At 58.6% G+C, this 22,225-nt stretch overlaps 1 protein-coding gene across 1 annotated transcript; it reads left to right on the top strand.

The window, feature by feature from the left end:
• Nucleotides 1–8,179: 8,179 nt before the first annotated feature.
• Nucleotides 8,180–21,654, top strand: NFKBIE (NFKB inhibitor epsilon). Its single transcript, XM_075412777.1, has 6 exons — nucleotides 8,180–8,599; nucleotides 19,287–19,389; nucleotides 19,890–20,121; nucleotides 20,278–20,366; nucleotides 20,594–20,842; nucleotides 21,160–21,654. The coding sequence occupies exons 1-6, from the start codon at nucleotides 8,271–8,273 to the stop codon at nucleotides 21,223–21,225; spliced, it is 1,068 nt and encodes a 355-aa protein (XP_075268892.1). The 5' UTR covers nucleotides 8,180–8,270; the 3' UTR covers nucleotides 21,226–21,654.
• The last annotated feature ends 571 nt before the right edge of the window (nucleotides 21,655–22,225 follow it).

Here is a 22,225-nt window from a genome sequence, read left to right as displayed (position 1 = left end):
CAAGCACATCACCAGCTATGCTGTTTTTGAGCTGAGGTGTCACCAAGAAGTCCTGCTCCACCCAAACTGAAGTTGTACAAGTTCTCAGTCATTTTCTGTGGGAAACAAGTGCTTGGCAGGTTTGGACCCTTGGATAGGAACCCGAGGTCATGGCTGATGACTTCTTACAAACAGCAGAGGACCCCCAGAGAGTGGGAGAAATAAGGCTATAGGATGCATGCCCCATTTGGAAACTGAAGCAAGAAGGCCAGCGTTCAAGATTGTGTTCTGTGTCATCATCACAGGGAGAACCCAGGAGTCCTAATTATAACACACTGCCCTAAACACTCAGCTCCGCTTTCTCTTGAGGACAAAAGACAAAAACATCTTTATTTTAATACGTGAGAATCTCCCTCAGTTATTCCTGTGGGTTTCGGGGTGCTCTACTCTTAGATGATGTTAGAGAGCGGGACATTTCTGGTACGGGAGCATTTCTGACGTGACAAAATGGTTGAAAGAAGCAGGGAGGCTTTTAAGAAGCCGTGGCAACTGAAGCAGAGGTGGTGCCCTTACTGGGACACCAACAGGTTTGTTCTCCAGATACCCTGTATCTGCCACCGTGCAGAGACATTCCTATCTGTTCCAAGCAGACGTAAAGCACTAGGTCATGTTAGCAGCATTCGTTCATTTTCCGTAATGCATCAAGCCAGAAAAGGTCTCACACCTCTGCCTCTGGTAGTTACAGAAAATAGCCTTTTCTCTCCTGGTTAAATATATTTTCAGTTGTTATCCACACAGTAAATTTACATTTAACTTCTGGAAAAATTTTTACAGAGGCTGCATTTTGAACCAGATGACCACAGATACCTATCCAGGGGCTGGTATTTGTAGTCTAAATATAAAACCAGATTTTGCAGGAAATTCCTGTAGTATTGTATGTATCTACGTGTGTGTGCACATATATATATATATATATATAAAACACTGGGGTTTGCTTTATTTTGTTCAATAGGCCAAGTATGATCAAATCTTAGCCTTCTGTTTTGAAGCAATCAATGATTCCTAGCGATCTGTTGCCTTTTCTCTCTTAAGCAGATGTGTAGCAGAGAATCCCCTCGTGTTAGGATGCAGGATTTTCTGAGCTTGGAAACTAATGCCTATTAAATTTAGAAATTTCAAGGCTATTTTATGCTGGCTGCCTGAGCCTTCCAGAACGCGTCTCTCCAATTAAATCACTCCTTATTAACAGAACAAGGGGAGTGTGGGTGAAGAAACGTGCCTCTTGCTCCAGTTAAAGAACATCCTTTTGCCGTTACTGATCAGCAGTGTTGGCTGCATGGGTGCCGTGTACCTCTGCAATCGTTGTCCTCAAGGAAATCTGTGCCATTAGTTACGTTTTGCTCAGCTACGCTCAGACTTCATGTCTGCTGGGAGGAGACCCAGGTGTGTCCTTTTATACTGAGGGAAGGAAACCCATAGGGGGTCACGAATTTGTGACCAGGGACCCAGTTTCTATTCAGCGTCACTAGACAGGGGTCTGCATCTCCATGGGCAAGAAGCCAACAGGCCACAAACGCGCAAAGTCTGAAACCTCATGAAGTAGGTGGGCTTGTAGCTCCTGCTCTGGGGTATATCTCTCAGGTGGGAATTGCTGTTGTTGGAAACTCTGATCCCTGCTGTAATCCTTCCCTTTCCAACAGACTGCCTGTGTGCAGTTTGCTTATTTTCCATCCACCCCCATGACAGTCTATTTCTTCATCAGCACAATTATTTGTGAGGCTCCGCAGAGATTTCTGGCTCGGGTTAAACCGCTTTCCTCTCTGCAGCAACCCAGTGGGATACCCAGGGGCCTCCCTCACGTCCCCCCTAGAAATGAAAAGCAGATTCAGAGCTGCCCAGATGCTGTTTGACAGTCCTTAGGACATCTCGTGTGACAGAACTCTGGAGCAGTGGCAACCACCCCAAACGCCTGGAAACTGAGCCAAATCCTCCCCTGGCAAATGTTTCGTTCTGCCTGAGTTCTTTGGCCCATTACCCCCAGAAAGGAATAAGCCATGGAAACTAATGGCTCAGAGTATTTAGCCTATCCCTAGTTACAGTCCTGGGAATCACCTTCCGAAATGCAGAAAACAGATTTCTGCTGCAATTTGCCTTCCCTGCGCTGAGCGGTCGGAGCTGACACACCCTGGTCTGGAGCAGCATCCCCTCACCACCCGATTCTCCCCATGGACCCAGGCAGACAGGGGAGATGAGGCCGTTCTGGGGAAGGGGCTAAAAGCCCACCACACAACTGTTCTCCTGCCTGTCTGCATTACTTAGGGGCCATCACACGGGCCTGGGCTGGCAGCGAGGACAACGACCTGGGGAACGGCTGCGATCCCACCTTCAGTGCACCCGTTACCTGGGCAACACAGACTAAATCATCACTTATTCATGGCGCCTGGGCTCCTCCGTCCCCGGGGATGGCCACCTGCCCTCTGCATGCCCTGTGCCCCTGCTCAGCACCTGAATATTGCAAACAGCTTGCTCACCCCCATCTGCCCTCCCTGCCGCCCTGAGCCAGCCACCCTGCTCACCCCTCTCTCCGAACCCCTGCCTGGGCACCTCGCTGCTGACAGGAGTGTGGCTCCACCAGGCCCGTTTCCAAATGACTCTGATGCAAGTGTGGAGAGACACAAGCTCTAATTCAGTATGGCAGCTGGGAGGTTTAACTCTCCTGAGAGCAGAGTCGAGCTTGCATGAGCAATACCTCTGGCAGCACTGCACAGCTTGCTCGGGACCGGCAGAGCAGCCGCTCGGAGCTCTGTCAGGAGGCAAGGACCGGGCTGGCGAGGGGTTGCAGGGCTGCAGTGAGGGGCTGGGGTGAAGCGGGAACCAACTCGAGCAGAAGCAACTCAAAAATGTAAGTTTGCCAGTCCTCCTTTCTACCAGCCTTCAGGTCCAGTGTGGTGATGCTGGAGCCCGGGGTGCAGCGTTGGCAGCACCCGTCCTGCGCTCTCTGGCAAGGTGAGCTGAGGGGTGGCTGGGTGAGCTGAGGTTTTTGTTCACTCTTGGATAGTCCCTGCCGGATAAACTGTGCTTAGAGAGTCATGAATAAATGATAGCCCAGCGAGGGAGCACTGCCTTCCTCAGCTATTCCACGGGGAGGGAGGGAGTGAGGGAGGGAGGGAGGAGCGCTCTTCATGAAAGCGGTGTGGCCAGACAGAGGTTGCCAGAGCCACCCTCTGAAAGTGAGTCTGTCTCTCCACTAGCTATAAACGAAGCCCCAGGTGACAAGATTTCTCACCTAGGGCACAGTTTCACCATCTATTTAAGCATCGTTTTGTTATCAGTTCTCCAAGACCATCTGCCATCCCCTCCCCATTGGTAACCACATCTGCCATCTCCTTTGGGAGAGCTCTCAGCACACACAGCTGCACACACACACACACACACACACGTGCGCGTAAATAAACATATACCAAGGCCTTCTCAGCCATGCATTTGCCCAGATGTGAGCAGAGAGCATTGCAGCCACTGAGCTGACAGGAGTTACACAAGGAGGATTTAAATTAGCATGAAATTTTGTTAAAATATCTGGAGATTTTGTTCATTTGCTTTGTAAGCTCAAGGATTTTTAGTGCACCTTTATATCAATCACATTCTGCTCGTGGAAGTGAACGCTGTGGCCAAGAGCAGGGTAAGTTAGGTTGATCCCCTTCTGCAACCTCCTACACATCATATACACAGCAGCGAATGGCACAAGGAGCTAGAAACTGCCCCGTCCATTGCACGACTCCAGGCAACAGTGGGAATCATGGGTCCTTATCAGGGAGGGCATAAACTGGGCAACCTGCTGAGCACCTATCAGTGTAGACAAACCTGACCTGCCCGTACTGGCGCGATGGGTCCCATAACGTTACGAGAGCGCAGGGCAGGACAAGAGGCACCCAGCTTGGGCTGCAAGGAGGAAAACTCCGATGGGAAACAATCCTTCACTGCAAAAGCAAGCAGGTGCCCAGGGCAGCATCCTTGGAGACCTTCAAAGTGACCCTGTGATCTCAGCCAGACTTACCACAAGAGGGCGGCCAGCGTTTTCCAGGCAAATTACCCTAAATAATGGGTACCTGAGGAGGACCAGCTTTGCACTGGTCTGTTAGACAGCTTGGCCTTGCTTCTGGGCATTGAATCTTTAAAAGACATGTTCCTGCTTTACTCTGTTAGGCCAGAAATTGAAGTGACCCAGTTTGGTGCACTACAGAGCTGATTTGCTGTCAGATATATGGAACAGCAGCTGGAGGAGAGAGCCTGTCATCTTTCCTGCAGCTTTCCTCGCTCTCCCAGGGCCTCTGCTCCTGGCCAAGAGCCCGGTACCTGTGGCTTCTGGGCTGAGCTCCTTTAGCTGGAGCTGGAGTCCCAGGCTGAGGTCTGGGTTACTGCTCGGGACACCCAGAGATGTCTCTGGTGTGGAAAAGGCAGTGGGAGCCTTCAGGGCTGAGGATCTGGCACCTTTCTGCTGGGTTCCAAGCTCCTGCTGCTGGGCATGGGGGAACAGGGCTGCATCCCCAGGAAATGGGGGGACGCTCTTGTGGGACCAAAGCTGTGCAGTGAACAGTCTGCTTGGGGGGAATCCAACACCAGTCACATTGCCTGGTGTGAACTACCATGGCAATAGCTGCTTATAAGAATTTCAGGTAATCTATGTTGCTTAAACATGGCAGAGGATCACAGCTGGGAACTGAAATACCATTATTTTTCCTCAGGCCAGACACAGACTGGACATAAACTCCCTTTCTCCATCTCCCTCAGCCGCATCTCACTGACCTCACCCAGTTAACAGCTCGAGGAACAGCGGAGAAGATGCCGGTGCCAGGCCAGGCGACAACTGGGCACTTGGGTTCCAGAAGTCGGGTGCTTCACTTAGGGCTGTACCTGGGGACAGGAGATTATCGGGGACAGTACCGGGGGTCACAGGTCGCCTGGGGAGTCCTTCCCATGCCCAGGCTCTGCCCCAGTGCCACTGGCAGCGCAGCGAGGTGGGAGAGCCTTTCTGAGCAGTTTCTTGGCAGAGAGGTTATTCTGAGTAGCTGTGGGTGCCTTCCAGTGGCGTGTGCTGACACTGACCTCTAGTGGGAACAGATCCCTTTATTTTTTCCCTGCAATTTTAACCATTTTAAGCGACACGTGTTAAAGGGGACTGGAAAGGGACCAGAATTAGAGTTTTATTTTTAAAATCCTCAAAAGCAGATCAGAACATTAAGACCTGCCGATACATTATATATATAAAATATAAATGTATATGTTTATGTATATGTATTATATGTATATTATCACTCTGTTTTTAACGCCTCTGAAAATAATGAAAGTCCAAATCCCATGTGGCCAGGCAGAAAAGCTCTCTGTCAGGAAGACAGCATGAAATGGAGCCCAAGTCTTGCTGAACGAATGACAGCAGGCAAATACTGGGCCAGAGTGGCCAAGTTCATTCTTCAGACTTCCCAGTCGTCCAAAGGATTAATAGGCACACATCCAGCCAGAAGAGAGATGGCAGGAGGTGCTGCCTGAGCCGGGTATTGGTGGGTGTAGCTGGAAGGTCAGGGCGCAGAGTGGCTGGACCTGGGTGCCTGGGTGGCATAGCTGGTTTTAATGGGGAGTGCCTGGTCTCCACAGCTCAGCTGCAGCAGAACACTGCAACATAGACCTTGGGGAGCACTAGCCAGCTCGAGAAAGTTCAAGGCTCACCTCAGGGAAGCTGCAAGATCACTGGCTGCAGGGAAGCGCACAGCAGCAGCAGCAGAAGGCTGCTTCCAGGGGCTGCTTGGTAGCCAGAGGTGGCAACAGCTTGCAGTGGGCTGCACTGTAGGGTCCCAAGTGGTGGAGCTCGAGTCGCCTCCCTGCAGAGCTGGTCCAGGGCTTGTGCTCAGGCCCTGTGCTTTGGCTGAACCACTCCCGGACCCGTGCTAGCACTGGAAGCAGGCTCCACACCTATGCCACAACTGGAACAGGACATTGCAAGATAATTGAGGAGCCACTGCCACTTGCTGCAAAGCCAAGCAGCAACTAGTTCACAGAAAAGTGAATCGTTGTGCGTCACCACACAAGTCTGTGCTGATTTGACCAATGTGGATTTCTCCCAATACCTGATTTCATCCACGCAAATGTCTATATGAAACCATTCCATGATTCCATGATGGAGCTGCATCTCTAGCAACAGCTAGTATGTCACTACAGAAAATGGCAAGGGCATTTTGGACGGTATTTGATGGGTAACGGAGTAGCAGCTGGGTACAAAAATCTGCAAAAGTTCTGGGTAGGGGTCAGGAACGTCAGCTGCAGATGCACATGGAGCTGGGATGCAGCCCCCACCGGTATGGGAAAAAGAGTGACACGAGTACACGGCCCAGACCCCTGCCCCGCATCGGACAGAGCTGACAAGATGTGGGAGAAGCTCCTTTCCCTCAGCAATCGCAGCCTGACAACCAGGCAGTGCCAGGGACACAGCTGGAGATACTGAAACCGATCCGGAGCGTGGGAGGAAAGCTTGTGACTGGAACTTATTGATGCCAACAGAGACATCTCCTGCCTGCCTGCTGCCGCCCTCACACCCCCAAACCTTTCCTCCTGCCTGGTCTGAGGCACTTTCCGTGGGTATCTCCCCTGCAGCAAGGCTGCAGTTAAAGGCCTGGTGGCCGGTGCTGGGGTGTGACGCAAACCCGAAGCGGCAGCTGGAGCACGGGAGGGGGAAGTCGTCAGCGCTTTGCATGTGGTTTGTGCGCACCGGGTCCCGTACCCACCACCGAGCTCTTCCCAGGTGAGGTCCCTCGCAGGTGTGTGGCACGAAGAGGTCCTTCCCCTCCTCCTGGGCCAAGCTGGGAAGATGGGCACCCTGCGGAGGAGGAGAGGCACGTCAAGCAATAAAAGCAAGAAGTAAAACTGATTTTAAAGCATCACCTCCATTCAGAGCTATCTAGGTTGTCTTCTGAGGAAAGTCTGCTGCTTGGGACACTGGAAAGTAACTAGATCACAGAATCACAGAATCACAGAATGGTAGGGGTTGGAAGGGACCTCTGTGGGTCATCTAGTCCAACCCCCCTGCTGAAGCAGGGTCACCTACAGCAGGCTGCACAGGACCACGTCCAGGCGGGTCTTGAACATCTCCAGAGAAGGAGACTCCACAACCTCCCTGGGCAGCCTGTTCCAGTGCTCCGTCACCCTCAGAGGGAAGAAGTTCTTCCTCATGTTCAGATGGAACTTCCTCGGCTTCAGTTTGTGCCCGTTGCCCCTTGTCCTGTCGCTGGGCACCACTGAAAAGAGTCTGGCCCCATCCTCCTGACACCCACCCTGCAGATATTTATAACCATTTGTAAGGTCCTCTCTCAGCCTTCTCTACTTGAGGCTAAATCGGGTCTACGCAGATCCATGAGGAACACAGCTGGATAGCTTTGATGTTGGAAGGAGGACACCGAAACACGGCCTGGTCAATCATTCACATGTGGAGAACTGGGCCTTTGTTTGAGCTTCTGTTTCCAGCTTTGATCTCTCCGTCCTGGCTGCCCTTGCGTGTGCCCTGGCAGGCACTCCGGGCTTCGGGTTTGCTCCTTCCGATGCAGAGAGGCGGTGGGAAGCAGCTGGGCCTGGTGACTTGCACAGCCGACTGCAGTGACTGCCCGGCCATTCCCTTTGCCCGTAGAGGCAGGACGGGCGAGAAGGTGTCTCGGCGGGTGACACGGGTCAAACCACGCACACGGGAAAAGCAAACGTCCCCTTCGCACCGATCTCCGCTACCACCAAGCGACGTCCGTCCACCGTGTCGCTTCCCACGGGCCCGCGGCTTCGGCCGGCACCCGCGCACGCCCCGGCACCCTCACCCACGCAGCGGCCGGTTCGGCAAGGTGCCTCCCCACCCCGGGCACACCCGGCTGCCGCTCGGAGAGCCCGAAGGCGCCGGGCAGGGGAGGACGGGGCCCGGGACCCGCCGCGGGAAGCGCATCCCAGGGGGCCGGGCTCGCCCACGCGTGCCGTGCCCACGGGCGGGTTTTCTCCCGAGGCAGCCCCCCCCCCTCCCCCAGGTTGAGGGGTGCAGGGGGGTGCCGGGGCGGGGCGGCGGCGGGGGGAATCCCGGGCAGGCGGGGCCGGGCGCGGCTGAGTCAGTGCGGGCAGGAGCAGGAGGAGGAGGAAGAGGAGGAGGAGGAGCCGCGGAGCCTTAGCCTCCGCGCCGGCCGCCGCTCGCTGGCTTTCCGGCCATGAGCCCCCCGGCGCCGGGGCCGGGGTCGGGGTCGGGGCCGGGGCGGGCGGGCGGCGGGCGCTGAGCGATGTCGCGGTCGGCGGGCGGCGAATGCCGCAAGGAGCCGGCGGGCTGGGAGGGCGAGGACGGGCAGTGCGACTCGGGCATCGAGTCCCTGCGCTCGCTGCCGGGCGGGAGGGAGACCCCCGCCGTCCCCGCCGCCGCCCCCCCCGAGCCCCTCGCCGAGCCCCTCGCCGAGGAGCGGCTGGACTCCAGCTACGGGTCGGGCGGCCTCCCCGAGCCCCCGGCCGGGCTGCCGGCCGCCTGCCGCGCCGAGGAGCCTCCGCCGCCGCCCCCCGAGGGGCTCAGCCCGCAGCAGCTGGAGGCTCTCACCTACGTTTCGGAGGACGGCGACACGTGAGTGACCGCGGACCCTGCCCTAACACCCTGACACTTGAGAGCGACGGGACCCCCCACCCCTCACATACCACCCCCCCCCCGGCCCCGGGCTTGGCCCCTCGCAGCCGGCCGGAGCCTGGAGATAAGTCGGGCTTGATCTGCAGCGGTCCCGCTTGGCCGGGCTGTGGGCCTCGCGCCTTGCGCCGCGCACGGATGCTTGGCGCCCTGGCGCGGGTTCGGGTGGGTGACCCGTGGGGCATCCACGCCGGGTCCGGCAGAGCGAGCGGGGAGAGGCAGCCCAGGCAGCGTGGAACAGAGCGGACGCGCCGCAAGAAGCCAGCTTCCACTTGCCATGGGCCCGCTAGCAGCTAGAAGGTGGTGTGGGAGCAAAGAAACACCCCCCACCATCCCTTCCCCACAGAATGCAACGTTTCCTCCCCGATGGGGAAGGCTTGGCTGTGTGAGATGGCGTGCAAGCAAGGCCCAGAACGAAATCGGGTGTGCAGGGCAGGACCTTGCGATGGCTGTACCAGGGCCACAGATGCTGCTCAAACCGAGCAACCCAAGAGCTGTTTGTTCTCAGGTGGAAATCGCCTTGCTCTGCCAAGCCGCCTGCACAGCCGCAGCTTTCAGCACGGTTGTGACGCACGCCCCGCTACGGGGCTGCCCTCGCGAGCCTCTGTGACGGAGACAAGTGTTTCTCTTTGCTGGGGGAGGCTTCCCACATCCGTAATGCCCTCTCAAGGGCAGAGGCATCCCGCTGGGGGTATTTGGTTCGGCTTTTGGTAACTGCCTTTGGCTAATCACGGCTCTTTCCTGTTGTGCGTTCCCTCAGTGGAAGGTTTTCATCATGAGTGCACACACAGAGCGTAAGCGCAGCGTGCTCGCAGCTGAGAAGGGCAAAGCTTTGCCCCAGACCCAGGCCAGAGTTTAATACTGAGTAATGGTGCAAGAGGAAGAGAAACTGAGAAGCACTGACACGAACAAGCAAATGTCTTCAATAGCAGGAGCGGCAAAGAGACTGTCCTTGCCTGCAGAGCACATCTGGTTCTGAGCCTGAAGACGAGCTGGGAGGCAGCCCGAGTGTTTACTTCCCGGTTAGGAAGGAGCCTGTGCATCTGCTAATTAGTTCATTAGTGCTCACTGTGGGATCTGCTCCGAGGATTGTCTGAAAGACTAGCGTCAAGCAAGGTTAGATTAAACCCAGCCTCCCACGCTCCCCAGCCGGGCGCCTGCGTCGTGCTTTCTAGTCCCGTCCTACCTACAGGCTGACGCTGGGGCTCCTCGGCGCGGAGGAGCTTCGCCACCTTTCCCACCTCCAACACCAGAGCCAAGGTGCCCATGGAGAGAGCCAGGGGTCTGTTAAGCAGAGCCGTGGAAGCAAGGACTCGGAAAGGCCCCTCAGGCTAGCCCGTCACCACTCACTGCTTGGGGATGCTTTTGCTGCTCGGGGCTGTTTCGTAAGGTGGCTGAGCCCTTTGCCTGTCAGACTTGCTCTGCCAGAGCCGAACGCATCTCATTAACTGGGGAAACATTAATCGGCGGTGCCTTGGTTACTGTAGGCAGGAGAGTGCTCCAAACGGTTGCAGTTGCTCTTCTGTTTTCTCTCGTTCGCAGTGCAGCTCAGAACAGGAAATCTGTAAAGAGCGAGCAAGCGAGGGAGGGAGCAAAAAGTTCGCCGGTGCTGCAGCTCGTACAGCTCCGGGCGGGCCATGTCCGTGCAGCAGCCGGCTTTCCTGGGATCCGCTCCCAGCGCTGGGGAAAAAAAACTATTCTTGTGGTTAGAGCGGCGAGGCTGTGGATCTCTGCCTCTGCTATTCCTGTCTCCCCTCCTGACCCTGCGGCAGAGGTAGGCGGCACTTATATTTAGAAATGCTGAACATCCACTGCTTGGTCGATGCAAATAGAGACTGCAAGCGCCCGAAGACTCATCGAACTGCCACCAATATGGCGTTTTTTTATGCAAAAACAAGTCCGGGCTGATAGTAATGCCAGAGCCTGTGGAGCAATTGCTCGTCCGGTGACAGAAGCTCCCTGGAGAAGAGGGATCAGATGGCCACAGGCTGCATCCCTTTCATCCAGACAGACAAACCCATCGACTTCTTTTCATCTCCATCAGCGGCACATTTCCTTGTGTGCCTTGCTTGAATGTCTGCCACAAAACAGCTCCAGGCTGACAATTAAAATCATACTACCATTATATTTCAGAAGACTTGGGCAATAACACTTTCCTGTAATTGTAGTTCTGAAAATACAAAAAGTTCAGGGGTTTTGGCCGAGTAGTTCCTGTTTCCCCAGCTGCCCTGGCTGGTACCGAGTGGAGAGGAGCACCGGGCTCACGCAAAGGGAGCTGGCGAAAGTCTCGGCTGTCCATCTGGTGGAGGCCTTGGCCATCCGTAGCTCCCACAGGCTCGCCCACCCCTGCCGCCTCGAGGTGTGCCTGCGAGGGGCTGTGTCTGCCAGCCTGCCGCTTGTGGGGCAAGCATACGAGGTGGAGGCAGAGGCGAGGAGCATGTGCTTGGGCGGTTGGAGCGTCAGCAGGACCTTCCCCGGACACCTTCCTGCCCGCCTCCGCGGGAGAGGAGCCTTAGCCCAGGCGGGGTGAAGCAATGGGGCTAAAATTGGCTCTTCCCGCACTCAAAATTAGAAGGGGTCCCACATCTGGAGGAAAGAAATTGGCCAGCAGGGGAGATGTGGGTGTGATGGCCAGCGAAATGTGTGGGTGCCGTCTTCTAAGAATCATTTGCCCAAGCGGTGGTCCCCCCACACACACCTCCCCAGTGCCACTGGCAGTCCTTCTGCCTCGGGGAACTCAGAGCTGCAGCAGCTGGGCTGCAGCACATCTGTCCTCGAGAGAGCGGCAGAGCTGGCATGGTAGGAGAGGTCGAGGATGAGGAACAGGCCGAAGATGGTGGGTGCGCTTAGGGCAGTGATACAAATCCTGCTTATTCTGCAGCCGGGTGGAGAGCAAGCTCAAGCAGTCTCCTCCAAGCATCCATCTTTTCCTTGTGAACCAAGCAGTCTCCTCCAAGCATCCATTGGTTTCCTTGTGAACCAAGGGGTCTCCTCCAAGCATCCATCTTTTCCTTGTGAACCAAGCGGTCTCCTCCAAGCATCCATCGTTTCCTTGTGAACCAAGCGGTCTCCTCCAAGCATCCATCGTTTCCTTGTGAACCAAGCGGTCTCCTCCGAGCATCCGTTTCTTCCATGTAAACCAGCTCCTTTTCTGCTGAATTGAGTCCCGATGGGACTGCTCTGTGTGGAAGTGAAGAGAGGGGCTTTCCAGCTGCAGGCATGGCTAGCTCTGAGCAGGCTGCAGGCAGATTTATCGCCATGCCCCGGCCTCCGGACGAGCTCAATCTTTGTTAGGATTCACTGAGGAAACCCCCTCCTTCCCGGCCTTGCCAGGCAGATGCACGAGTCCAGCGTCCTGAGAAAGGGGTGGGTGTGGGACCAGCTCCTCGGAGGTAGGATGGGGTGTGATGGGATCTCCTGTTGCATTCCAGCACAAGGGAAAACCTCCCCATTTGCTTGGGCTTATGGCAGCCTCTGCCAGCTCTGGAGAGGCGGAGCTGATTCATCAGTGTGGGAAATTAGGCTGAGCTTCCTCTCTCTAGGACTGCATATTCTGTCTTAAACGTAAAAACACGTTTCCCTTTCTGCCCGTGTTGGTCCTTGGGCCACGCACCAGTTTGTGCCGTCGGTACCTGATGCCACGGTGATGGGCTGATCCCTGGGCCACGCACCAGTTTGTGCCGTCGGTACCTGATGCCACGGTGATGGGCTGATCCCTGGGCCACGCACCAGTTTGTGCCGTCAGTACCTGATGCCACGGTGATGGGCCTCGCTGGGCAGAGGGTGTGAAGCCTTGCTCTGGGCCCTCTGGCCGTGCGGTGCTGGGGAAGGCTGGGGGCTGTGCCTGCGCAGGAGGGTGGGCGGGTGGGTGGCTGGCTGCTGCACCAGGCTCTGTGTGCAAAGCAGCGCGGCTCCTCTGCGGGGGTGAAGGTCGGGGGTCCCCAGCTCAATCACGGGAGAGAGGTGTTGGCCTCCTTCAGATGGAAAATGGGAGCGAGCGGTTTTGGTTGGGTGCGTGTTTCGGGGCGGGAGGGGAGCGGAGGAAGCCCGACTTCCTCCTTCCACCAGAGACAAGTGCTGCCCCGTCTGCTGATAAGAAATCACGTGCCAGTGACTTGTGGGCTGAGATGCCTTGAGAAGGGCTCGGGGACAGTTAATCGAGTAACGCTGGGGCCCCACGGGAGCTGGTGTTCTCAGCTCTCCTCCGCGTGATGGTAGCGAAGGGGCCTTCCCTGCCGAGCCCTTGCCTGCGTGGGTCGGCGCTGAGGGCGAAGGCTCGTCTTGCAGGGCTGAGAGCCACCTCTAACCGTTCACCGGCGCGTGCCAGTCGTAACCCTCCCGCCTTGTGTCGCCCCGTGCTAGAGATCTTCCCCGTGCAGGGGCACAAAGGTTGTCCCCGTTCAGGCTGCCTGCTGCAGTGTGGCTGCTTGCTCGGCGCTTGCCCTGCTGAACAGGGGTGTTCCTGAACCCCTGTACCCCGCGATCCCAACGTGTGTGCCTGAGCGAATGCTCGTCATGTGACAGCGAAGGGAAACTGCTGGGAAAGAAGAAAAAAGAAGCAGGGGACTGGAGAGACAAGGTTTTAGGAGACGGATTAAAGAAATGCAATGCACAAAGCACACCTGGTTGGTGGTCGAGCCGGGAGTCCCCCCTGCTCGGCTGGGCTGGGCTGTTGCTGGCTGCCCAGCAGTGGGGTGGCCGTAGTTAATGGGAAGCAGGGGTGCTCCTGGTTTTTCCAAAGGGGCCTCGGAAAGCTCCTTGCCCCCCGTTGCCAGGAGAGTTGGAGTCTGCCGCAGGTTGCTCCCTAGCACACTGCTGTTGTGGGGCAGAGAAGAAAAGGAGTCCTAGCCCGGGGCTGGCTGGAGGGAGAAGGGAACCTGCTGTGTCCAACTCCCCTTGCGTGGAGCCTTGCCTTACTCTTCTTCAATGCGTGCTCAGGAGTTTGGTGAGCAGGGGAGGGCTTGGTGCCCCTCCAAGCCAGGGCAGACAGCTCTGCACAGGCTCCTTTGGGTTGCCACAGAAGTTGCTGGCGGCCACAGGGGTGTACACATGTACAACCTTGGCACAAGCTGGGTGAGTCCTGGCAGCCCTCTGAGGTCGTGCAGGCAAGAGGAGATGTTTTTTTCACGGTTTGAATGACTTCAGCCTGGCCTGGAGGAAGTTCCTTCAGACTTTCCGCCTACATAGGTTTGCCTTGGAGCTGGGGAGAGGCACAGGGAACTTCAGCACAGGGGAAGGGAAAGAATGGTTGGAAATTTCCATGTCCTGGGATGAAGAAGCCTGATGCCTGGCTGTAACAGATCAATCGAGGTGGGGAGGGCTTCAGGTCCTTGCACTCTGCACGCAGGCTTGACTGCTGCTGGGAATGAGTTGAGCTCAGCTAAGTTAAGTTAACAAAGAAAGTTTTGATTTTTGTTGGTTTGGGAGTTTTTTAGTACAATGTGGATAAAAGAGGAGTCAGATGTGACTGTGTGGGAAGAGAGGCCATGGGGTCTGAGCTGTGAGAGCGGTTACTGGGTGCCTCTCAGTGAGCTGCGTGGGATGCTCTCTGCGTCCGGAGATGGGAAGCCCCTCTGACTGGGGCAGATGCAGGGCTGAGGGGGAGCCCTGCAACGTCCCTGGCTGGTGCCTGAATAAAAGAAAATCCTGAGGCAGCAAGGATATGTGCACAGGGCTGTGAATGATTGTTAGGGAGTGTTGTACTGGCTCTGGCAAAGTCCAGGCACTATCCTCTTGCAAGAGACTGTTGTGACCTAAAGATATCGCTGTGTGTACGGAAACTGTAGCACGTCTTTTCCTCCTGATGAGCAAGAATGGGAATGTGCTCTCTTTGAAATGGAGTTGCCACAGCCAGTGGGCCTTTCAGGATGCTTGCTGCTTTTATTGCAATCATTCGTTTTGCTACTTGGCCCATGTCTGTGAAACCAGCTCCATCTGCCTGAGATGGGCTGACCTGCTTTCTGGCTTGGCTCATCCCTGCAGTGGTGGTAGTGCAGGACAGACCCCTCGTTTCGCAGGGAGCAGCCCACGTGCAGCTGGTGGTTAGTGTTTGCGCAATCCAGGACCCACCACCTGCTCAGAAGTGGAGCAAAATGCTCAAACGTGTGGGTGCAGAGTCTAGAGGATGTAAGGCCAGGGGTGCAGTACGCATGTGAACAGGGGCACCTTCATCTCCCCACCTCCTCCTCCCCCACCTCATTGAACAACGAGGTGCCCACAGCCCTCCTGCAACACCTCCCCTGCCAGCCAGCCTCCAGCAGCCCTCATCTGCCAGCACCAAGACCAGACCCTCTGCAGAGCACCACAGGAAAGGTAGAGGCTGTCTCCCCTGCTCACCCATCACTTCCCACCCCTCCCTTTGGCCGCAGGAGCAGCAGGCTGGAGATCAGAGGAGCTGAACCCAATGGCTGAAGGGGCTTTGTCCAGGGAAGGGGAGAAGAAACCTGCAGAATTGGAGACCCAGGGCAGGAGCAGAGGACATGGGGATGAGCCTACAGCTGGCTGGGATCTGCTGCTCTCCTGGAGCTGTCAGAGGGCAGCTGGCACAGTGTTATGGAGCCGTGCAGCGTGGCATTGGTATGCGGGGAGGAAGGGAGCCGGGCTGGGCTGGCGGAGGGCTGCAGGCAGGACAGAGCCGTGCTTGCTGAGCTTGCTGGCAGAGGTTCATGCTGATGGCTGAGGAAGCGGTTAGCAGTGCAGGTTACAGGGCTGGAACAGGAGAGCAGGGTAAGCACGGAATTCCCCTGCTGTTTTCCTCCTCTTTCACTCCTCTCTGTTGCTGCTGGGGCCGTTTCCTCCCCTGAACAAGTTTCTCTTGTGCAAATTGTTTGTGTGATTTCCTACTGCTCCGCTCAGCCAAAATAAGGAGCCGGGAGTGAACTGTTCCTGCTGCAGACAGGGACCTTATCTAGAGAGGGAGAAAAACTAGTCAAAGCAAATTCTGCTGAATGCTGGATCCCTTGTCCTGCGTGCTTCTGGGGTGAGATAGCAAAGGGAGAGGCTGCTTTGAGGACAAGGTGTCTTGCTCCACAGATGGGGGGATCTGCATGGTCAGCCCCTTTTCTAGAGGGATGGAAGAGGATAGCAGGAGAATTGGTGGGACTTCATCAGTTCTGCCTGTGTGTTAGAGCTGGGTGTCACCCTTACCCCATTCTCCTGCCTCCAGTCCTCAGGTGTGGACACTTTTCCTACCAGGTGCTTGAGGTCACTCAGAAACCTGGGAGGTGGACAGCACTGTGGCAATGGATGCTCTCCTGTGCCTAAACTAGGACCACCTTAGGCATGGTGTGCTCAGACCCAGGAACATCCCCAGGGACAGCCCTGACCCCTCTGCTCCGGGATCATTATCTCTCGGATGATCACCTTGACCCAGGGATGCCCTGTGCCCCGGGGACCTGTGCAATTCGGAGCGCTAACAAGCGCCCTTGTGCCAGAACAGAGCTGGTGAGCAAGTGGAGAAGCTGAGAACGAGCCCAGCAGTCTGTCCTACTAGGTTGGCCACATTTCCCCCGCCCACCGTTCCTCCGTTCCCTGCCCTTTCCAAAAATCCCTGCAGGGCACCCACTCCCGTGTCTGCAGGCAGGCGCGTGGGGAGGGAGGGAGCAGGGAGGCAAGGGAGCGCAGAGGAGAGGCGTGCAGGCAGCAGAGCGAAGGGCAAGGGTCTGAGCGTGGTGAGGTGGAGGGCTTGTTCTGGCGAAGGCCACGGGGCCGTGGCTGGGTGAGGAGGGGTGTCTGGCAGCCAGCGGGTACCTCTCCATCGCCGAGCCCTGTCTCCGGGGCTCAGCTGTGAGCACGGCGCGCCAGCACGCAGCAGCCCGTCAGCGCCTGGACCACGCGGCTGCCGTGGCAGAGAGAGGGTTGTGCTTGTGGCCTTGGCGGAAGAAAGCAGAAACTGGCACCATGCCTGCGCCTTGGGTCTCCTGGGCATAGGAGGTTTCCCCGGTTAGCAGCTGATCCCAATTCCTGGCTGGCACCACTGCCCGTGGCACGGCGTGCCTGGGAACCCACGCGCTCGTGGTGGGCTCATCCCAGCCCGGCGGCCTCGCCACGGTTCCCCCAAGCAGCTCACGGCTCTCTCGGCCGTTTCAGGAAGTCGAGGGCTGGCACTGAGGAAAGGGGGGAAAGAATGCAGAAATGAAAGCGCAGGAGGAGGCTGCGCCCGCCCGGGTGGAGAAGGAAGAGGGAGGAGGGGAAAGCAACCCTTCAAAGCAGGCAGGTCCCAGCTTCAAGGTGAAAGCCTGAAGCTCTGGCCGGGTGGGGATGGTCACCCCCATCGCCTCCATGGCATAGATGCCCGAACTCGCTCGGCGTCAGCTGAGCCTCGTTGAGCTGCAAAGCCGCCCAGGCCAGGAAGAGCGAGGTGCCGGTGGCGGCGGCGAGCAGCCCCGGGGTTTCCATCTCCCCTGGGTCACTGCCCCGCTTGTCCCCACGTGATGGCGTGGTGTGGCGTGGGTCATGGCAGGGAGGCCGGGGGGGATTCCTGGGGACGCAGGGGCTGGATGCCAGGGGACACGACCCCGGGCGCTGCTCTCTCCCCTGGGAGCCCAGCGTGGCTCCGGAAAGTGAAAGCAGCAGAGGTTTAAAGTTCAAGCCGAATTGCCTTGGAAAGTCCCCCGCCGGAGCAGCCTTATCTCCGCCATACCTGAAGAAGGCAGATCCCTGGCTTCCTCCCACACGTGGCGGCTGGGAGCGGGTTTGGAGGAGCAGGGGCTGTCCCTGCGAGCGGGCAAAGGACACCTCGGCGCAGGTGCCGCCGTGGGGACTGGGGGCCTGATGCAAAACCCAGCAGCAAACCTCGCTGCCCGGTCGTCCCCGGGCTGGGGCCAGCGAGACCCTGCCGAGGGGAGGGCTATGCTTGCAGCTGGTCCCCCCAGCTCTGCCCCTCGCTCCTGGGGCCCCGGGCTGTGCCCCTGCCCGTGGCCCACCGAGGGCAGCCGGACCCTGCCCATGGGGCCGCTCGGCCCCGGCATGCAGCCCCCTCCCCTGCCCTCGGGAGCACTGGTGGCGAGGGGGCACCCCATGGCGGTGCAGAAGCCAGCGTGGGTGGCCTCTCCTTCCAGCGGGGAATTCCCTGCCGCTGTCACCCGGGGCTTCCCCGGGGATGCAGGTTCTCCTCTCAGCCTCTCCCCTGGTGGCAGGGCGAAGGGGAACCGGCCCTCTTTTGCCACCAAAAATGGGGCTTGGCTGAGGTTGCTTGGGGTGCTGGGTGCTGGCTCGACCCTCGGGCAGTGCCCAGCTAGGAGATGGATAAAGGACGTTTTGAGGACTGGCCTCCGGGCTCCTCAGCGCACCCATGTCCCTCCTGCAGCTGGCGGGAAGGCGGTCCCAGCCCCGCTTTTCTGCTGCCACGCTTTAGGGCCAGGTCTTGCCTTCCCGCCTGCGGAGGGATGCTGTCCATCCCCCTGTCGCAGGTGGCACCCCAAAGCCGGGCTGCCCGGCGAGCTGGGTGTCTTTCCGGGGCTGGCACGGCGCTCGCCCTCCATCCCTCGCCCCTGCCCGCCTCTGCTGAGCGGCATGGGTGGCAGGAGCCAGCTCAGAGTCCAGCCTTTGGTTCGGAGCTGATCCCTGCCGGAGATAAAAGCCACTCCGGGGCCCCAGTGCGGGCGGCGGCGAGGTGGCAGGAGGCTCAGCTCACGCCTGCCGTGCTCTGCAGAGCAGGAGCTGCTGCCCGCTCCTTGCTCCTGCCCACCATGGCTGGGGCTGGTCGGGGGGGGCCGGTCCCTCTGCGCAGGGGGGCCCGGCAGCGCAGCAGGTTGGCGGAGGGGACTGGAAATTCCCTCTCCGCTCTGCCTCCGTCGCACTCTCACTTCTGTTCTGACTGCGCGGGGGCCGGCGTCAGAGCCGGCTGGAAATAAAACCTCTCCTTGGGCTGGGGGGCTCCGGGCTGCATGGGGGCCATGGTCCTGAGGACGTGGGCTCTCTGCTGGCCACCGAGCTCCGGCGGCCGTGCCCCCGGTGTCCCTCCGCGCCGTGCAGCTGCGTGCCAGCCCTGCCGCGGCAGCGCCGAAAGGGAAGGATGTGGGGGAGAGAAGAGGAAACTGGTGCCGGCCAGCAGATCGGCTGGCACGGGGACTGTGCCGCGCAGGTGATCTTGGACCAGCGCCGGGCTCCTGCCGGCTCTGGCCGCCTGCCTTCACGGAGGGGAAAGCAGAAGTGTGGTGTGCAGCCAGCAGTGGGGAACTGGAATTCCCCAGGCAGCTGCCAGAGCCCAGACCTCCCTCTGCAGATGCCAAACCCAGCCCTTGGGCTCTGTGAAACGCATCCCAGGCTCTTCGGACCTGCCCCAGTTGGAGGCCTGGCTTTGGGCAGTGCCAGGTCCAAGCCTCAGGCGTGCCATGAGATCCAAGGGAGGGCCCTGCGGGGCTTTGCGGGGACAAGAGGGTCCGTTCCCTCTGGGGACTGGAGTGAAGGACTGCCCTGGGGAGCCTCCTGCCATGGTCCTGCCTTGCCCTGCTGCTGCGCCCCAGGGAGAGGGCAGGATGGAGGAGCTCGGAGCTGGTGGGAAGGGAAGGGAATGGGCGGAGGTGGGGAGGTTGTTCCTCCATGCAGCAGTGGAGGATCTCTGCTCTTGAGCATAGCACTCAGGACTAGTTTTTTTTATTCTCCCCCATTCCCTTTATCCCCTCTGTAGGTTGGTTCACCTGGCCATTATCCACTGTGTCCCAGCTGTGGCACTCTTCTGCATTGCTCAGCTGCCCAAGGAGGTGCTGGAGATCCAAAATGATCTTTTCCAGGTATGCGGATGTGATAGGCAGAAGACGGGAGGGAGGCAGGTGCTGCCGGCTGCTCCCTGGATAGATGCCCAATCCATCTGCCCTTTCCCCGGGACCCCCCACCCGCTTCCTCCAGAGCGTGGTGAAGGTCCCATGTGCGCAGCTCCTTTTCAGGGAGGCGAAGAAGGGTGTGGGAGATACCCTGAGAGAGAGGTGTGACAGCTCCCAGCACCGAAGGGTGAAGGGCTGTTTTACGAGGCCCCAGGATGTCGCAGACAGTCCTGGAGGGTGGAGCAGCCACAGCTTGAACGTGGCAGGGTAGATAACCTGGGAGAGTGAGATCTTCCCCCACGGGTGACCGCTGAGCTGAGGTGCGGGGGGTCAGCAAGCTGTGTGCACCACCCCGGTGTCAGCCACGCTTAACCTCGAGACAGGGATGGGCTCCTGCGTGGCTCCTCATGCCTGCTGTCTGGCGAGGCATCCCCCCCCTTTCCTAACTTCTGTCCCCACCTCCTCTCTAGACCCCGCTCCACCTCGCCGTGTACCTGGAGCAGCCCAGCGTGATCCAGGCGCTGATCCACAAGGGAGTGAACCCCGGGCTGCAGGACCGCAACGGCAACACGCCGCTGCACCTGGCCTGCGAGCAGCAGCACCTGCGCTGCGCCCAGCAGCTGCTGCAGGGCACGGCATCGCCGGACGGCACGGCCCAGACCCACGGGCACCACCATGACCTCCAGCTCCAGAACTGGCAAGGTGAGGTCCATGGCCAGCCCGGCGTGGAGCCGGTGACCAGGTTGGGGCAGAGACCATGTGTTGTGTGTGCAGGGATCTGGGATGCAGGGTTGGGGTTGGCGTGCCTCGGGGTGGTCCAGGCTGACTGTGGCTCTCTCTCCTGCCTCCCCGTCCCAGGCTTGGCCTGTCTGCACATCAGCACCTTGAAGGGGAACATCCCGATGATGTCTCTGCTGCTGGAGAGCGGTGCCAACATCGACGTTCGGGTAAGGCTGGGCACGGTGCGTGGCTCCCTCAGGGCATGCACTGCTGTGGGGCTTGGAGGCACTGAGTTTTGAGGGCTCAGAGAGAAATGGTCCTTGAGGAGCTGTTGGGTGACAGCGGTCGGGGTGGGGGCTGCCCCCTCTGCACCCTGTCAAGGGGCGTGGGTGGGTGCTGCGGGGCCCATCTGAGGGGACCCTGCGCCCATGATCTTGTGGTCTGCGGGTTGCAGGAGGGCACGAGTGGGAAGACCCCATTGCACCTGGCCGTGGAGTGCCACAACCGCAGGGCTGTCCAGTTCCTGCTGCGCAACGGAGCATACGTGGACGCCCAGATGTACAACGGGTGCACCCCGCTCCACCTGGCCGTGGGCCGCAAGGACGCTGCCATCGCCGCCATCCTCTCCCACTCCGGGGCTGACACCCTGCTGAGGAACATGGAGAACGAGACCGCCCAGGACCTGGCTGATGGCAATGACGACGTGAGTCTGCGTGGGGGGAGGCCTGTGTCTCTGCAAGTGTGTCGGGGGGGGCAGGAGTCGGATGATTTGAGGGGGCATCTCCTAGGAGGAGTTTCTAGCTGTGCCCCTCCTCCCATATAGGGTGCAGGCGCTGGCTCTGGTGGGGTGACTGCCTGTTGCCTCCAGCCCTAGGGAAAGTCCAGCCAGGGTTTCCTGGCACTTCCTCGGGGAGGTGGGAGGCCGCAGGGCTTGGGGAGGGGGGAGGTCTGGTCCCCTACCCCAGCCCGATGGAGACACAGCCCTGGATCCTTACGTGTCCACACCCTTGATCTCTGCAGCTCCTCGCCTTGCTGCCCTTCGATGACCTGAAGATCTCGGGGAAGCCTGTTGTGTGCTCCGAATGAGCAGCCGGACTCCTTTGGCCCCTCGGGCTGCCTCCTCGTTCTGCCCTGCTGCCCACTGGGACATTGCCTGCCTGCAGTGCAGTGGGAGCAGAGCCACGATGGGAGACTTCTACCCACCCTCTCCTCTTTGGAAAAGTTTTGTTGGCCTCAGGCTGCCTTCCCGGAGGGAAGAAGGTGGCACTATGAGCACTACACAGGAGAGGCTTTTCTTTTAGTATTTGTGCCCTGCAGCAGGACTGAATTTCCCGTCCCTGCCATGGGTCTGATTTGGGGGGGTCTCCAGCTCACCCAGGGAAGGAGCAGGAGAGGACTCCTTTTCACGCTGTATGGGACAGAGCATCCTCTGGCACCCCCAGACGCCACCAGAATAACCGCGGGGTGAGGAGAGCTAACGCCCACTCTAATAAACGTTTGTTCTTGCTGCGGGCACCTGAGGTCTCATGATCTAACCCACCCTGCTCCCCCGCAGCATCAGGAGGCTCAGAATTACCCGGCCGCCCGGGCACGTGAGGGCTGCAGGGGCTTCCCCAGCCCGCCCGCTCCCTCGGGTCCTTTGCAGGGCAGAAGGTGAGTGGGAGTGCGTGGGCTTCCCCACTTGCAGAGCCTTTCCAGTGCTCAAGGCCGAGGCTGGGGGATCCCAGCCTGGAGCGCCGTTCCCGTGCTGTCCTGCCGAGCGTCTGGCTTCAGGCCTGAAGAAGGAGCGTAGGAGGTGCCAGAAGACCAGGTTGTGGATCTCTGCTTCTGCTGTTGTGCCTGACATCTTGCTGCCTTACCGTGCTGTGGTTTACTCTTTCGCTAAGATGATAGAAAGAACCTGACACATCTCCTGGCTTGGGAGGGTGTTAGAAAACTTAGGGCAGGAGTTTTGCCTGGGTTTTAGATTCCCCCAGGCTGAAAGCGGAGGAGATGGCAGGGTTACCTCCACATCCCTGCTGTTGTTCAGCTCACCACGCTTCACTGCCCAGGCCAGAGGAGCACGAGCGATGCGTAGGGAACCAGC

The sequence above is a fragment of the Opisthocomus hoazin genome, chromosome 2 (assembly GCF_030867145.1).
Source record: "Opisthocomus hoazin isolate bOpiHoa1 chromosome 2, bOpiHoa1.hap1, whole genome shotgun sequence".
Classification (NCBI taxonomy): Eukaryota; Metazoa; Chordata; class Aves; order Opisthocomiformes; family Opisthocomidae; genus Opisthocomus; species Opisthocomus hoazin.
Note: the sequence above shows the minus strand (reverse complement) of the source record. Positions and strands in the feature narration are given on the sequence as shown.

Bases quoted from the DNA above. Each gene is read 5' to 3' on its own strand.
- NFKBIE (XM_075412777.1), top strand. From the start codon at position 8,271: ATGTCGCGGTCGGCGGGCGGCGAATGCCGCAAGGAGCCGGCGGGCTGG. The intron at 8,600-19,286 runs GTGAGTGACCGC...TCCCCTCTGTAG, and splicing joins GTTTCGGAGGACGGCGACAC to GTTGGTTCACCTGGCCATTA. The intron at 20,122-20,277 runs GTGAGGTCCATG...TCCCCGTCCCAG, and splicing joins CCAGCTCCAGAACTGGCAAG to GCTTGGCCTGTCTGCACATC.